General features: G+C 43.6%; 1 protein-coding gene across 1 annotated transcript in view; it reads right to left on the minus strand.

The window, feature by feature from the left end:
- Positions 1–8,098: 8,098 nt before the first annotated feature.
- scn4ab (sodium channel, voltage-gated, type IV, alpha, b) overlaps positions 8,099–16,153 on the minus strand; it is a 47,368-nt gene continuing 39,313 nt past the window's right edge. The window contains 7 exon segments of the mRNA XM_030058004.1: positions 8,099–8,443; positions 8,988–9,065; positions 10,517–10,661; positions 11,728–12,349; positions 13,116–13,386; positions 14,779–14,883; positions 15,469–15,606. Of these exon segments, the coding sequence (XP_029913864.1) occupies positions 8,099–8,443; positions 8,988–9,065; positions 10,517–10,661; positions 11,728–12,349; positions 13,116–13,386; positions 14,779–14,883; positions 15,469–15,606 (1,704 nt within the window).

Genomic DNA, 16,153 nt, shown 5'->3' on the forward strand with positions numbered 1-16,153 from the left:
CAAAAGATAAATGGATAGATAGATACTTTATTCATCCCAAAGGAAAATCATACAAATGAAGTTAAATTCATAAAATCTTAATTTATCAAATCATTTCAAACATCACGTTCAAATAATCAATAATCAATAATTACTGATACATGTTTTTATCTGGTGTATTAACCTTTTGACACCTGAGTCAGTTCACTTATTCTCTCCCCTGCTCGACCTGTCTCTCTCCCATGCCACTCCTGTCTCTCTCTCCCATGCCACTCCTGTCTCTCTCTCCCCTGCCTGTCCTGTCTCTCTCTCCCCTGCCTGGCCTGTCTCTCTCTCTCTCCCCTGCCCTACCTGTCTCTCTCTCTCCCCTGCCTGACCTGTCTCTCTCTCCCCTGCCTGTCCTGTCTCTCTCTCTCCCCTGGTCCACACCAGGGTAGGAATTACACAATTTTAGGGGCAAGGCCATTTGGCCTTTGGTGTTGCAACTTTTTTGAGGGCATTAAGGCCACATGCCAGGGCACCAAGGCCATTGAGTAAAATGCTTTGACTTTTAAACCCATACTATGAATGAAAATCATGACTTCAAACAATTAAAAAAAAAAAAAAAACTCATGCAAAATATAATGCGATTACACAACTATTACCAACAAAATAAAATGTATAATCAAAATGTATTAATACTGTGGGCATTTCGCTCTCAAAATATCAAAGTTTTTTGCTGGTTTTCTCTCCGTTTCAGTGGAAACACATGAGATCTTTTAATAAACTCCCCCAATTTAACGTCAGCTCCAATTAATGTGGCTAAGCAGCAAAAGTAAGGACAGTAAGCAGTCACATTAAGGCTGAACAGAGTTATAGAATCACCTTTTCAGGCTGTTATCACTTTACCTCTGAAATAAAGATCACAGTTTTCACAGATGTGTTGATTTATTAAATGTTCATTTCAATGTACAAATGCAAACAAATTGACAAATTAATTAAATCAATGGCCTATGATTAATAGGCTAATTAATAACTGATAACTGAACATTAACACATTAATAACAAGAACAAAGTTACAGCCTGCATATCTCCGTGGAAAATCTTCCAGGTGCTGTCCGTGGTGCTGAATCCGCCTCAGCAGGTACTGTCCGTGGTGCTGAATCCGCCTCAGCAGGTACTGTCCGTGGTGCTGAATCCGCCTCAGCAGGTACTGTCCGTGGTGCTGAATCCGCCTCAGCAGGTACTGTCCGTGGTGCTGAATCCTCTGAGGCATTTAATTCTCTTTATTATAGAAAGTAAAGCTCCATAAAATTCACGGAGGATCTTGTTTAGCTCTTCTTTACTTGCAGTGGAGAAATCAGCTGTTTGCCCAGTGTTTGTCAGGTAGTCTTGTAGACATTTGACGGCCCAAGACGTTGACCAGCTTCATTTCCTGACCTCTCCAGCTGATCCAGTGGAGTGGAGTGTGGAGTGAAGTGCGGAGCCTGTCACAACAATAGCTGCCCGACGCTGTTAGCCGTTGTGCTAGACTTTTTCCCCTTTCTTTTTCTTTTGCGTCTTTTTCGTCTTGTGGCCCTGCCCACCGGGGAAATCCCCGGTTTCCCCATACACCAGTCCGCCCTTGTTGCGCTCGCATGCAAAACATTGCTTTGCTTTAAAGTCACCGACCTGAGCGGAAATTCAATTCATTTTCGGTCGGGATTCACTTTTTTTTCCACCTCAGGATTTTCTTGTATTCATAACCTTGAGAGATTGACTCCTTTGGGCACACAGGCCATATTGGCCGCGAGGGGTACAAATATTTTCAGGGCACTACGGCCAAAGCAAGGGGCAACGACGGCTATGGCCGTCATGGCCGTGGTATAATTCCCACCCTGGTCCACACAAAGACAAGAAAACCTTGTTTGTAATGATGGGACCCTCAGGACCCCTTTGGGGCCCCTGGGCCTCACTTTGAACACCACTGGTTGTTGCAGCTGTTTGAGAAAGGTCAGCCACTGGAAAACAGAAAACAGGCGGTGTGTGTGTTTTTGATTCATCCTGTTCCATCTATTCATGTCCGTCACTGATCTGGGATCTGCTGTTTAATTCACACAGGAAGCTGAATAAATAAATTCAACTCTGACACTGATCCCAACACACACACACACACACACACACACACACACACACACACACACATACATACACACAAACACACACACACACACACACACACACACACACATACATACACACACACACACACACACACACACACACACACACACACACACACACACACACACAAACACTTTATCTAAAACTACATGTACACACCCTGATGGAGCTATCTCAATGTGTCTATCTGACACACACACACACATACACACACACAAACAAACACATACACACACATACACAAACACACACACACACACATACACACAAACACACACAAACACATACAAACACATACACACACACACACATATACATACACACACACACACACACACACACACATACACACAAACACACACACACATACACACAAACACACACACACACACACAAACACACACACACATACACACAAACACACACAAACACACACACACACACATAAACAAACATACACACACACGCATACACACACACACAAATACATACACATGATGATGAGGATGATGAGGATGAAGAAGATCATGTCATATCACACTAATACTTGCCGCCCTACACTGGTTACCGGTTCACTTCAGAATCCAATAGATAGATAGATAGATAGATAGATAGATAGATAGATAGATAGATAGATAGATAGATAGATAGATATACTTTATTGATCCCAACCAGGGAAATTCTGGAATGCACAATACAAGTTACTGCTGTTTACTTTTAAGGCTATCCACGGCTGCACATCTGTGACCTCATCCACCATCACACCCCCAGTCGCTCTCTGCGGTCAGCTGACCAGGGGCTCCTGGCAGTGCCTCGCACTAAATTAAAAACTAAAGGTGATGGGGCCTTTGCAGCAGTGGCACCACGCCTCTGGAACTCGCTTCCTCAGGCTCTGAGAGCTGCCCAGACGCTGGATAGCTTTAGAAAGCAGCTTAAAACTCAGATTTTCCGGCTAGCCTTCTTAACATAGGCCTGAGGTTACGTCCTCTCCAGGTTCTTTTTTATCTTTCCAGTGTACAGTGTATTGTCTGTTCGTTCTTGCTGGTGAAATAATGCACTTGCACCTTATGTTGCACTGCCTCTTGCACACAGCTATGGCATTATTACTGATGATGTTTTGTTGTTGGTGATGATGTCGATGTAATAATGATGTGACGGTCACCTGACTGTTTTTGTTTTATCTGTTTTTTTTTACTGTACAGCACTCTGTGTATTTGTACTGTGAAGGGCGCTATACAAATAAAATTTTACTTACTTACTTACTTAAGATGATGATGATGAGGATGAGGATGATGAGGATGAAGAAGATGAGGATGAGGATGATGAGGATGAAGAAGATGAGGATGAGGAGGATGATGAGGATGATGAGGACGAAGAAGATGATGATGATGAGGATGAGGATGATGAGGATGAAGAAGATGATGAGGATGAGGATGAGGATGATGAGGATGAAGAAGATGAGGATGATGAGGATGAAGAAGATGATGAGGATGAGGATGAGGATGATGAGGATGAAGAAGATGAGGATGAGGAGGATTGTCATGGTTTTGTGTTTCCTGTGTTTTTGTACTTTGGTTGGACTTCTGTTTTTCTGTTTTCCTGTATTTTGGTGTTGCTTCTTTAGCCTGGTTCTTTTTAGTGAGTTCACCTGTGTCTTGTTTGCCCCTTCCAGAGTCACACCTGTCCTGAGTCTGCCAATTATCCCTGATTGTTCTGATCCCTCCAGTGTTTCCCTCAGCCTCTCCTCTGTGTTCTCCTGTCTTGTGCTCCAGCCCCTTCCCCAGGTGTGTCTTGTTTGCTCATTAGTTCGTGTGGTTTTCAGTGCTGTTCCTTGTCAGTTCATTGTGTGTTGTTTGTCTTTGCTGCCATGCATTTCCTGCATTTCCTGCATCATCGTTTCATTAAATATTTTGTTGTTTGCTGAGCTCTGTGCCTCCTGGCTCCTGCATTTGGGTCCAAACCTACCACACATCGTGACAAGGATGAAGAAGATGATGAGGATGAGGATGATAAGGATGAAGAAGATGATGATGATGAGGATGAAGATGAAAAAGATGATGATGATGAGAACGATGATAATGAGGATGGTGATGAGGATTATGATGATGAAGCAGGATGGTTGCAGAGCTGATGTCAGGGTCAGATGAGATGTAAACAGCCGTGGTGAGCGCTGCTGTGCTGTCGGCAGGTGAAAGGTGCGTCCCTGCTGGGTCTCGGTGCGTCCCTGCTGGGTCTCAGGGTGTCCCTGCAGGGGTCTCAGTGCGTCCCTGCCTGGGGTCTCGGTGCGTCCCTGCTGGGTCTCAGTGCATCCCTGCCTGGGGTCTCAGGGTGTCCCTGCTGGGTCTCGATGCGTCCCTGCTGGGGTCTCAGGGTGTCCCTGTGATGCGGCTCTGAGAGCGCCAGTTCCTTCTGGACAAAGTCGTCCAACTCCACTCTCACCGGCGGTCTTGGCGACGCTACCGTGCAGCCAGCCGGCCGCACGGTAGCGTCGGGGGTCGCTGGGTGAAGCCGTGTTTAAACATTTTTACGCGGCGGCTGTTCAGTAGGAAAAACATGAAACCTGAACGCCATGCAGAAAAATGAATTAATCAAGAAGGTCGTGTTCATCAGTGTGAAACCAGTTTGAAGAGTTTTTTTTATGTTGCTTTGAAATTCATGTGGAACCAAGAAAGATTAACACAACCTTTTCAATTTATCATTTCATGTATTTAAATATATTTAGGTATACTTAACTCATCAGTGCCTCCAACAAACCAATCACATTACAGCCACCAGAGGGCAACACACACACACACACACACACACACACACACACACACACAGGCAGGTGATGTGTTCTGCAGCTGTTGATGTAAGAGAAGACTTCCTGCGCTGATACTGAACACTAAAATAAGAAACTACTCTCACCCACTGGATCTGTGTGTGTGTGTGTGTGTGTGTGTGTGAGAGAGAGAGAGAGAGAGAGAGAGTGTGTGTGTGTGTGAGAGAGAGAGATTGAGTGTGTGGGTGTGAGAGAGAGAGTGTGTGTGGGTGAGTGTGTGTGTGTGTGTGTGAGAGAGAGAGAGAGAGAGAGAGAGATTGAGTGTGTGGGTGTTAGGGCATTAACATAAAAGTTGACCCGTTGAAACATCAATGTCATTAAGTGACCCCCCCCACCCCCCCCACCCCCAGCCCCAGCCCCCGGCACCCACAGCTCCCGGTGTTGACAAGTGTGTGTGTGTGTGTGTGTGTGTGAACAGGTTACATGGCACACAAGAAACTTTTTCCAAACTAAGGTGTGAAATTTTGGGGGGGGGGGGGGGGGGGATCCTGTCCAAAGAGCAACCTGAGGTACACTTTTGTTGTTTTGTTTGTTGGTTGGTCTTACTGTTTGTTTGATAGAGAGGTGGTTCGCTGTAAACATACAGCTTCCTATGAACAGCTGAAAGGTTTTTCTTTATTTTTTCATGATTTGCTGTGAAACAGGACATTCAGCTGTTTGACAAGCGGACACTCCATCGCCGTCATCACACCACCAAGCGTCCGTGTTGTTTATGAAGGACCTTTCAAAACATCTACAACCACAAAATCATGTGCTTGATTTTTTTGTGACCCCTTTTTGTGACCCCTGTTCAAACACGCCGTCAAGCAGCGTGAAAACAACCAGAGCAAATAAAAAAACAAGCTGACAGATCATTCAAGCAGCCTAACCCTGACTGATGAAAGGCTTTTTGATCACAGATTTGATCACGATGGTTGAAGGTGATCAACACAGTAACTGGGAAGGCAGTTTCAGCAGGACAGGCTTTTATTCCAAGCTTCAGTCGGTGTTTTGGCACCCGTCCCATTAAAAACATCTGATTCAGGAAACAAAGTGAAAGTAACCAATAGGCAGGCTGGAGGCTATGGCATCACAGCCATTCACCAATCACATGACAGCTGTAGAACCAAAGTGTTACAAAACTTCACATCTGGCCAGGAAAACATTTTGTAGAAACACTCAGAATGATGGAAATAAAATCTTACCCAAAACCAATAAAAAATGCTCTAAAGGACACAACAAAGACCATCAGAAGGGGGAAAAATCAGGAAACGAAAGAAAGAAAGAAAGAAAGAAAGAAAGAAAGATAAAGTACAGGATGTGTTTATCTGGCATCAGGGCAGATCTGGATTTGAATGATGATTAGAACACTTTGTGAGAACACAAGCCCAATCTTTAACCAAACCAAATGCTGCTTGTGTCGGTTCCCCCAGAGGAACCAATGTTCTTCATGTTTCGGACAGGAAGTCCAGCCAGGCTCCGTCTCTTGCCTCTCACACAGGGTAGATCAAACTTTATTTACACAGCACATTTCATACTAAACCATTTGTCTGTTCTGGGATTACCGCAGATTATCTCCAGATGATGGAGGGTCTTCTGCAGGACCTGAGCGGAGCTCGGACTCTCACCTCCTTTAAGACGAGCTGAAAACATCAATCAGTCGAATGAAGCCTCGTTTCCATCCAAAAACACATTTTTTCACCTTAAGTGTTAGTTTTGTTTCCTCTCTCAGCGCCCTCTACTGGTCAGAAATCAATGCAGCTTTACGTCTCTCCAGGCTTTGATCCAACTGAGCTGATGCTCAGTAGTTTTCATACCGTCATATCTGGATCTGCTCAGGCTGCGTGTGATTGGTTATGAGCTGCAGACCCCACCTCTTTAATGTCCTGGCCTATCAGAGGAGCTGCTAGCTGGGTTGGTTTTTTGAAGCTGCATCAGATTTTCACTTCAACCAAAGTCATTAAAGTCTTTTTCCCACACAAAGGAAGACACAATTTTAATAATTACAATATTATATGGAAATGTTTGTCTTTCTCACTGATCTTTTACCTCTTTGCAGTAAAAAGTAAAATACAGTGCAGATCACACGTCATAAAGCAGTTTTTGTATTTTTAAAAGCTCAAAGTGTGAGGAAGCTGCTGGTTAACACACAGTGGATAAAAACAGCAGAAGCATTGGCAGTGTCAAATCAGCAAATCCTACAGCTGACACTGGAGAAGTTCAGGTAAATCCCTTCTCAGAAATAACTTGAAGGTTTGGACCACTAGTAATCCTAAAGTCAAATAAATACCATAAACTGATCAACTTCAAGGTAAATTCAGTTTTTGAAACTGCACAGAATAAGAATCTGTATGCCTTGCGATACCCTGTCTGATCAGCTGTTGCTGTTGTTACACGGCTACGCTGAACACTTCATTCTGATTGGTCAATTTAAGTTCTGGGTTGAGGTTATTTCTGAATTTCCAACCTCCAGATGAGAAAATGGACAAACTGTTTCCAGTGAGAGGGAACAAAAACACGGCAGCTGACTGGACCGACGCCTCCACATCATTTCTATAAACATTTATTTCCTGAAACATTGTCATCAACTCCTTCATGGTTAAATGAGTGATCTGGCAACACTGACGCAGTGGGCGGGGCTTCCTGAAGGACCGACCTTGGCTGCATGCTAGCAGGACGGCCCACCCTACAAAACATTTTGATTGTAAATTCTTGCTTTTTTTTTCCCTTTGCTGCCGCTGCTATGGCGACAGCTCTACAAGCCATGTAATAAGCGTGATGATCCAGTCGGAGGCGAAAAACAGCGACCGCCTGGAGATCGTTGTTTTTTAACCGTGGAGGCGTCGGCGTGGATTCTCCCTGACAGAAACTGTTAGTGATGACATCTTACTGATATTTACTTGTAGTTATTTATATTAATTTTTTTAAACGTATTAGTAGTAAAACACGTTGATGTGAAAACAGATTCCAGTTCAGGACGTCCTGACAGTCAGGAGGCTCCTCCCTGTCCCTCCGCCCAGCGAGGCTGCAGGTTTGCCCTCCTTTCCCCAGACAGGAAGCAGCGTGCTCTACAGGTCAGTTTCCATGGTCACAGGCAGATGAAAAGTGAAGCGTAGAGCATGTTGAACGTTTCGTGGAACGATGAACCGCCTCCAGAACCCGTTAGCAGGTTTCTGTTCAGACAATGGATTCCTTCAGCTCCTCCTGTCGCAGGAGGCCGTCGGCGCCGGGAGGAGTGGCATGCAGGACAACTTCCTTCTGAAGCTCCACCGCGGCAGCGGGCACGGCGGGCTCCTGGCTCCGCCCCTCTCCGTATAACTGACTCATGCGTCTGCAGAGCAGACCCTCGGTCTCCGGGGGCGGGACCTCCTCTCGGTGGCCCTCCGTCTTCTCTCTGTACCTGTAGGACGCCAGGTGTACGGTGCGCAGCAGCAGGTGTTTCCGGTACGCCCGCTGAATGATGATTGCTGCCACCTCTTCCTGTTTCCTGCGCAGGGTGCTGCTGATTGGTTCATATGACACCTGATAAAAACAATGATAATAATAATAATAATAGCAGTTAATTTGCATTACAAGTGCATTACAAACAGTTTGGGCATTCAGTTCTGACAAAAGAAGAAATGGGAGGAAGAAAAAGTAAAAAGAGGATGTCAGATGAAAAGGGAAAGGGAAATATACTTCTACTCCTTTTCCTCACGTTTTCAAAATGATTTTCAGTTTGGTTACTGTCACCCTCTAACACTGTAACCCTGAGAGATTACAGATCTAATCCCAGTGCCAAATGATCTAATCCCAGTGCAAAACTATCCAGGGCATCAACTCAGTTTTACAGTTTATGAGAAAAACGAACGGATCGTTTTTAAAGACAAACTGAAGCCTGAAGCCTGACCTCTAGTGGTGGAAAGCGGGGTGGCAGGTTGTTTGCTGGTTGTTTATTTCCTGTTTACTTCCAAAGTAGAAGACTGGAATGTTTTATTTGGCCCAATGGCAGCAGAATGTGTCACATAAACAAACCCTCATGGTGATTCTTGAATAGAATAGAATAGAATACAATAGAATAGAAAACCTTCGAGGGGTTGTTGGCCATGAACTTCTCCTCCATGCTGGCTTTAAGAGCGTCCATCTCTCCTGAGTCACCCAGCACCTGCACACAGGTACACACACACACACACACACACACACACACACACACACACACACACACACACACACACACACACACACAATGTAAATGACTAAATAAATCAAATGAAGTTCCAATATAAAACAAGGCACAAATAGAAACAAAGCAGTTAGAAGAGAAACACGAGAACAAAAGGCTTGCAGCAGAGGAGGAAGATGATGCCAGAAGGATGAAGGCCCAGTCAGGACAACAGATCTGACAAACTGCCTGCCTGTCTGTCTCTCTACCTGTCTATCTTTCAAACTGTCTGTCTGTCTTCCTGTCTGTCTCTCCACCTGAAGTGGCTTTTATTCTGAATTAAACAGGAAGCTGGCAGGAGCAGAGACAGACAGGGGCTTTGCCGGACCAGGGGGCCCTGTCTGTCTCTCTGCCTGTCTGTCTCTCGGTCTCCCTCTGACTGTCCTTCTCTCCCTGTCTGTCTCTGTCTTTCTACCTTTCTGTCTCTCTCTCTACCTGTCTGTCTCTCAAACTGTCTGTCTGCCTACCTGTCTGTCTCTCTACTTGTCTTTCTCTTACTGATTGTCTCTCTAATTGTTTACCTGTCTGTCTTTCTACCTGTATACCTGCCAGTCTACTTGTGTCTCTTTAACTGTCTCTCTTTACCTGTCTATCTGTCTTTCCATCTGTCTTTCTCTCTAAATGTCTGCCTGTTTTTTTTTTACCTGTCTGTCTGTCTACCTGAATGTCTCTCTACCTGTCTATCTCTTCAACTTCCTGTCTCTCTACCCGTCTCTCTCTCTACGTGTCTGTCTGGTTCCCTACCTGTCTGTCTGTCTGCCTGTCTACCTTTGTATCTGTCTATCTACCTATCTGATTCTGTACCTGTGTGTCTCTCAACCCATCTGTCTCTTTCCCGTCTGTCTCTCTGTCTCTTTACCTGCCTGTCTTTCTCTCACATCTCCACACATGGCAGCTGAGAGAGTCAGAGACCTTCAGATCGGTTCTTACCTCAGTGGTGAGGGCCTGTCTGCCTGCCTGTCTGTCTGTCCATCTGTCTGTCTTACCTCAGTGGTGAGGGTCTGTCTGTCTGTCTTACCTCAGTGGTGAGGGCCTGTCTGCCTGCCTGCCTGCCTGTCTGTCTGTCTGCCTGTCTGTCTTACCTCAGTGGTGAGGGCCTGTCTGTCTGTCTGTCTTACCTCAGTGGTGAGGGCCTGTCTGTCTGTCTGTCTTACCTCAGTGGTGAGGGCCTGTCTGTCTGTCTGCCGGTCTGTCTTACCTCAGTGGTGAGGGCCTGTCTGTCTGTCTGCCGGTCTGTCTTACCTCAGTGGTGAGGGCCTGCCTGTCTGTCTTACCTCAGTGGTGAGGGCCTGTCTGTCTGTCTGCCGGTCTGTCTTACCTCAGTGGTGAGGGCCTGCCTGTCTGTCTTACCTCAGTGGTGAGGGCCTGTCTGTCTGTCTGCCTGTCTGTCTTACCTCAGTGGTGAGGGCCAGCAGGATGTCCAGGCAGTGGATTTTGTCTCCAGGGACCAGAGGCAGATCCATGTGGATCAGTTTGATGGTGTTTGGTTTCGGGATCCTCAGAGGATCCTGCAGGGTGTCACAGAAATCTGAAAGCGCGCTGCCGATCAGAAAAAAGGTGGAGTCAGGTGAGACAGGGTGGAGGGTCAGGTGACGTAGAATGCAGCAGACTAGAGTAGGTTCCCTGTCATACCAGATTTCTTCTAATTAAAAGCAGATTCAGTGACTGTACAGACTGCCAGACTGTGATTGGCTGATCAATCACACACACACACACACACACACACACACACACACACACACACAACTATATATATATAGACATACACACACACATATATACATACACATATATATACATAAATATATATATGTATATACATATGTGTATATATATATATGTATATATACACACACACACACACATATATGTGTGTGTATATATCTATAGATATCTATATATCTATATCTATATCTATCTATCTATATCTATATATCTATATAGATAGATATATAGATATAGATATATAGAGATTTTTTTTTTTAACCAAAACATGAGCCGTGACTTCGAGACTAACAGGGAACGAATATGTTAACAAAACAAAATAGCTCAATGTAATCTGGATTAATATTCTCCATCTACTTTATCCTTAAACATTTTGTTTATTTGCTGCATTTATTTTTTATTCATTCATTAATTTTCCAAACCACTTATCCTCATAAGGGTCGCAGGGGGTGCTGGAGCCTATACCAACGCTCATTGGGTGGAAGACAGGGGAAACACCCTGGACAGGCTGCCAGTCCATCTGCATTTATTTTATTTTATGCGATTATTTTCATGTCTGTTTTGTGTAAAATATATTGTTAGCATTACCGACTATTCAGATTTTTCTTGTGTAGGTGTTTTGCTGTAGCTTTATTTTAGGTAGCTAGGTTTAACTCATTTAAAAAAGTTTATTTCTCACATCAGGGGTTTCCATGTGTACTGTGGTACTTTATTTTATATTATTTTATTTTTATGTATGCGGTTTTGCCCTTTTTTCTCAGTTATTTGACTATTTTGTTTCTTTCAACTCATCTTCTTGAGCTGCATATCACATGCATGAAATGTGCTGTAGACAAGAAGTTTGACTGATTGATTGATTGATTGATTAGTTGGGACTTGCCTGTACTGGATGAACTGCGAGGCGTCGGGGTCAAACTTCTCCCAGGTTTCATAGAACATCTCAAAGTCGTCCTCACACAGTGGGTCCGCGCTCTCCTCCGTGGCCACGTTGAAGTTCTCCAGGATGATGGCGATGTACATGTTGACCACGACCAGGAAGGACAGGATGATGTAACTGCAGAAGAATATGATGCCCACACCCGGGCTGCCACAGTTTCCCTGGACCGGCGTGCCAGGGTTCTCTAGGTGCGGGTCGCAGTCCGGAGGCGTGTTCATGATGGGGCTAAGCAGGCCGTCCCACCCGGCCGACGTGGTGATCATGAAGAGGCAGATGATGCTGTTGCCGAAAGTCTCGAAGTTGAACATGTCGTCGATCATGGCCTCCTTCCTGACGTAGGCAAAGTTGGACATGCCGAAGATGGAGAAGATGAACATGATGAGGAAGAGGAGGAGGCCGATGTTGAACAGAGCAGGAAGCGACATCATTAGCGCGAAGAGCAGCGTCCGGATGCCCTTAGCGCCACGGATCAGGCGGAGGACACGGCCGATACGAGCCAATCGGATCACACGAAATAGTGTGGGGGAGACAAAATATTTCTCAATGATGTCAGCAAGGAGGAGGCCTGGAGAAGAGAAAGGAGAAAATTTTATTGTAAATTTCTTTACAATACAGTGGTCCCTCGTTTATCGTGGGAGTTACATTCTAAAAATAACCTGCAATAGGCGAAATCCACGAAGTAGTCAGCTTTATTTTTTACAATTATTCTAGATGTTTTAAGGCTGTAAACCCCCTCACTACACACTTTATACACTTTTCTCAGACAGGCATTAACATTTTCTCACTTTTCTCTCTTGTTTAAACTCTCAAAGTTCAAACCTTCGTAGAAAAATAAGTCCAGTATTATAGAATGAACGCATTCTGACAATGGTCTACAGTCCCTTAGCCAATCAGGACGCAGAACACAATGCGCTGTAAAAAAAAAAAAAAAAAAAAAAAAGCAAAATTGCACTAAAAAAAATCCGAGAAACTGCGAGGCCACGAAAGGTGAACCGCGTTATAGCGAGGGACAACTGTAGTTTCACAATTTGCTAATTTCTTAATTTCTTAATTTTGATGTAAAACACATGTAAAAGGTGTTTGAACGCAAGCAATAAGTTTGCTAATTACAAATATAATTTTTTTTTTGTCATTTTACTAACTAAACATTTGTTAACTCAAAAACAAGGTTTGTGTTGGTGCTTCTAAAACTAAATTTTAGCAATGCCATTTTCCAATGTACTAAAAATGAATATTGATTTTCCAATGTACTTAAAATGAATATTGGCCCTGAATATCGGTTGTCAAGTCCTAGATGTCTGATGATTGAAAGTCAAAACCAGCCGACCCACCAACAATGGACAGGATGACCACCACGAAGTCGAAGATGTTCCAGCCCACAGCAAAGTAGTGCTGCCGGAGCGCGATGATCTTCAGACAACACTCAGTGGTGAAGATGACGATGAAGACGGCGTTGACCAGGTAGAGAATGTCTTCCTTTTCTGCACTCTGCTCGTCCGTCTCCACCATCATGGTGATCATGTTGAGGCAGATGAGCACCATGATGAAGATGTCGAAGAACTGCTTGGTGACCAGGTCGAACACCAGAGCCTGGAACATGTTCTGCCCGGACAGAAACACACACACCAAACCTTCCACCACTGCCAGGGATCGACCAATCAGCACTCTCGGTCCATTACATTCACAATAATTCAATAATTAGTATATTTATTTTGACTGATTTTACAGTCGATACAAAGCCATTTAATCTGATGATCAATTCCATCATTAGAAATACACTTTTCTTTTCAGTTTATTTTTTTTGCCTTGCGAGCACCTGGACATGTGCTAAATCAGCAGCCCTATGCAGTTTGTGGGTTGTGTAGTGTTGTGGCTCTTGCCCAGGTGGGGAATTGAACCCTGGTCTCCTGCATGGCAGGCAGAGACACTATCCACTGTGCCACTGGGGCTTGTGTGGGCGGAGCCACTGGGGCTTGTGTAGGCGGAGCCACTGAGGCTTGTGTGGGCGGAGCCACTGGGGCTTGTGTGGGCGGAGCCAGAAATGAGGCTCTACAAAGCACACAGCAGGAGTGACAGTGCTGCTTGGGAGAAGATCACTTAAAAGTAGTGATCAAACAGCTGCTTTTTTCTCAATGACAGTGAGTCCGAAATAAAAGGTATCATGAGAAAAGTAAGGCTTTAGGCTTTCAAACTGTGGCAAAATTATTTTCTAACTCCCCAAAATGTCTGTGTTTTCACGTGTTGAAAAAGTGTGTGTTTCTCCTTCTCTCCCCCAGTCGTCTGTCCCAACCACCGCCGCATTTAGTTTAACTTTTTACTTTTTACTTTACTTTCCTGTTTAGCCAGCTCAGTCCCCTTTTTTACAGTTTATGCTCCCTGCTCTCGCTCCGAGTCCGTTCATTCTTTTTCTTTTTTGTGTTTTCTGGCGTTTCCATGATTTCTCGCGCAGGTTGCACTGCAGACTGTAGCGTGTCTGCGCTCAGCCAATGGGCGTCTGATACGTCATCACGTAGCATTGCGGCAGTGTTCATGGGAAATATAGGAAGTCCTGCCAGGGGGGCAAATGAGAGAACTGTAGAGCGGCTCTGACTGACTGATTGCCTCATGCTCAAACTGGCTAGTAAGTTTTTATTAACACCCGCCAAAATGAATTTTAACCCGCATTTGGCGGGTTGGCGGGTGTTAATTTAGCACCCTGGTAATAATCATAATAATAATAATAATGATTAAACATTTGTTAGTTTAGAGCAACGTTTGTGTTGGTGTTTCTAAAGCTAAATCGTATCTTATTACAAATATACATATTGAATATCAGTGTCATGGATTAGTAATAATTGGTATTGGGCCTGAAAAATCAATACGGGTTGATCAGTAATACAAGCAGCCGGTGATGGGTTGGAGTTACCTGGGGTCAGGGTAGGGGTTACCTGAGATCAGGGTAGGGGTTACCTGAGGTCAGGGTAGGGGTTACCTGGGGATCAGGGTAGGGGTTACCTGAGGGCGCGGGACGGGTTTCACGGGCTTCTTTGAGCCCAGTTTCTTCATGGCGTTGTAATATTTCTTCTGCTCTTCTGTCATGAAGATGTCTTTACCTCCCAGGTATATACGCCAAACACAAACAAACACAAACACACACACACACACACACACACACACACTCACACACACACACACACACACACACACACATACACACACACTGGCAAATTAACTAGCCAGTCAAATAACGAGGAGCATCCTGCTTGCAGACAGGTAATATATTATTGAGTCAAACATTTAAAACACACAAATGTCGAAGAATGTTAAGTATAAAGATATATGGTGCCACTTTGTTTTAAGGTCCATTTACCAGCTGTTTATTAGTGTATTAGTAATTTATTAGTTCTGTATTTGTCATGATTAACTTCTTATTAGTGCTTCATTTTGCATGCCTTATTCTACACAATATTAAGTATTAGTTTACAGACATTAATGTTTAATAACATTTAATTTGAAATAAATTAACCATTTAGATCATTTACTCAGTTTGAGGCTGTGAGTAATAATGACTTATTCGTTGTTAATTGGATATAATTAACATTTATACTTCTGTGTTCTTTTGATTTATTATGAAATGATTAATTTCCATTCATAACGTCAAGATCATTTCAAAACAACACAAAACAAAGAGTGTGTGAGACTCATCTTGGATTTCTGCTGGTTGAAGTTGTCGATGATGACTCCAATGAAGAGGTTGAGCGTGAAAAAGGAGCCGAAGATGATGAAGCACACAAAGTAGAGGTACATGTAGAGGTTCACCTCATAGATAGGCTGCTTTTCAACCTGCACACACACACACACACACACACACACACACACACATACACACACACACAGATTTAATAGAAACTGGCAGTGCATTTGTAAAATTAGAAAATAAACGTGTAACTAAATTATCACCATTATCATTATTTAATTGTCATTAAAATCTCTCTGCTCTCAAAAAGCATCTATTCAGTCTGGCCTTTGGTCCTTGTTAGCTGGGCGAGTTTTCTCTTTAGTTTTCTCTTTTGCTTACCTGTGATGTCTGTTCGTTCTGTCTGTTTGTTTCTGTTTGATTGCTTGTGCTTTGTAAAGCGTCCTTGGGTGTTTTGAAAGGCGCTATATAAATCGAAGTTATTATTATTATTATTTATTAAAATACAATCAGTATAAAAATGTTAACTGTAATTTTGATATAAACTATAATATCAAATTAATTATAAATATAAAATTAACAAATATAAAAGTCATAATGGTAATTGTAATTGTAGCAAGAACACTGATGCTAACTACAATAACTGCAAAGTTGTAGCAATTGTAGTGAATACAATGACAGTAATTATAATAA

The sequence above is a fragment of the Myripristis murdjan genome, chromosome 8, assembly GCF_902150065.1.
Source record: "Myripristis murdjan chromosome 8, fMyrMur1.1, whole genome shotgun sequence".
Classification (NCBI taxonomy): Eukaryota; Metazoa; Chordata; class Actinopteri; order Holocentriformes; family Holocentridae; genus Myripristis; species Myripristis murdjan.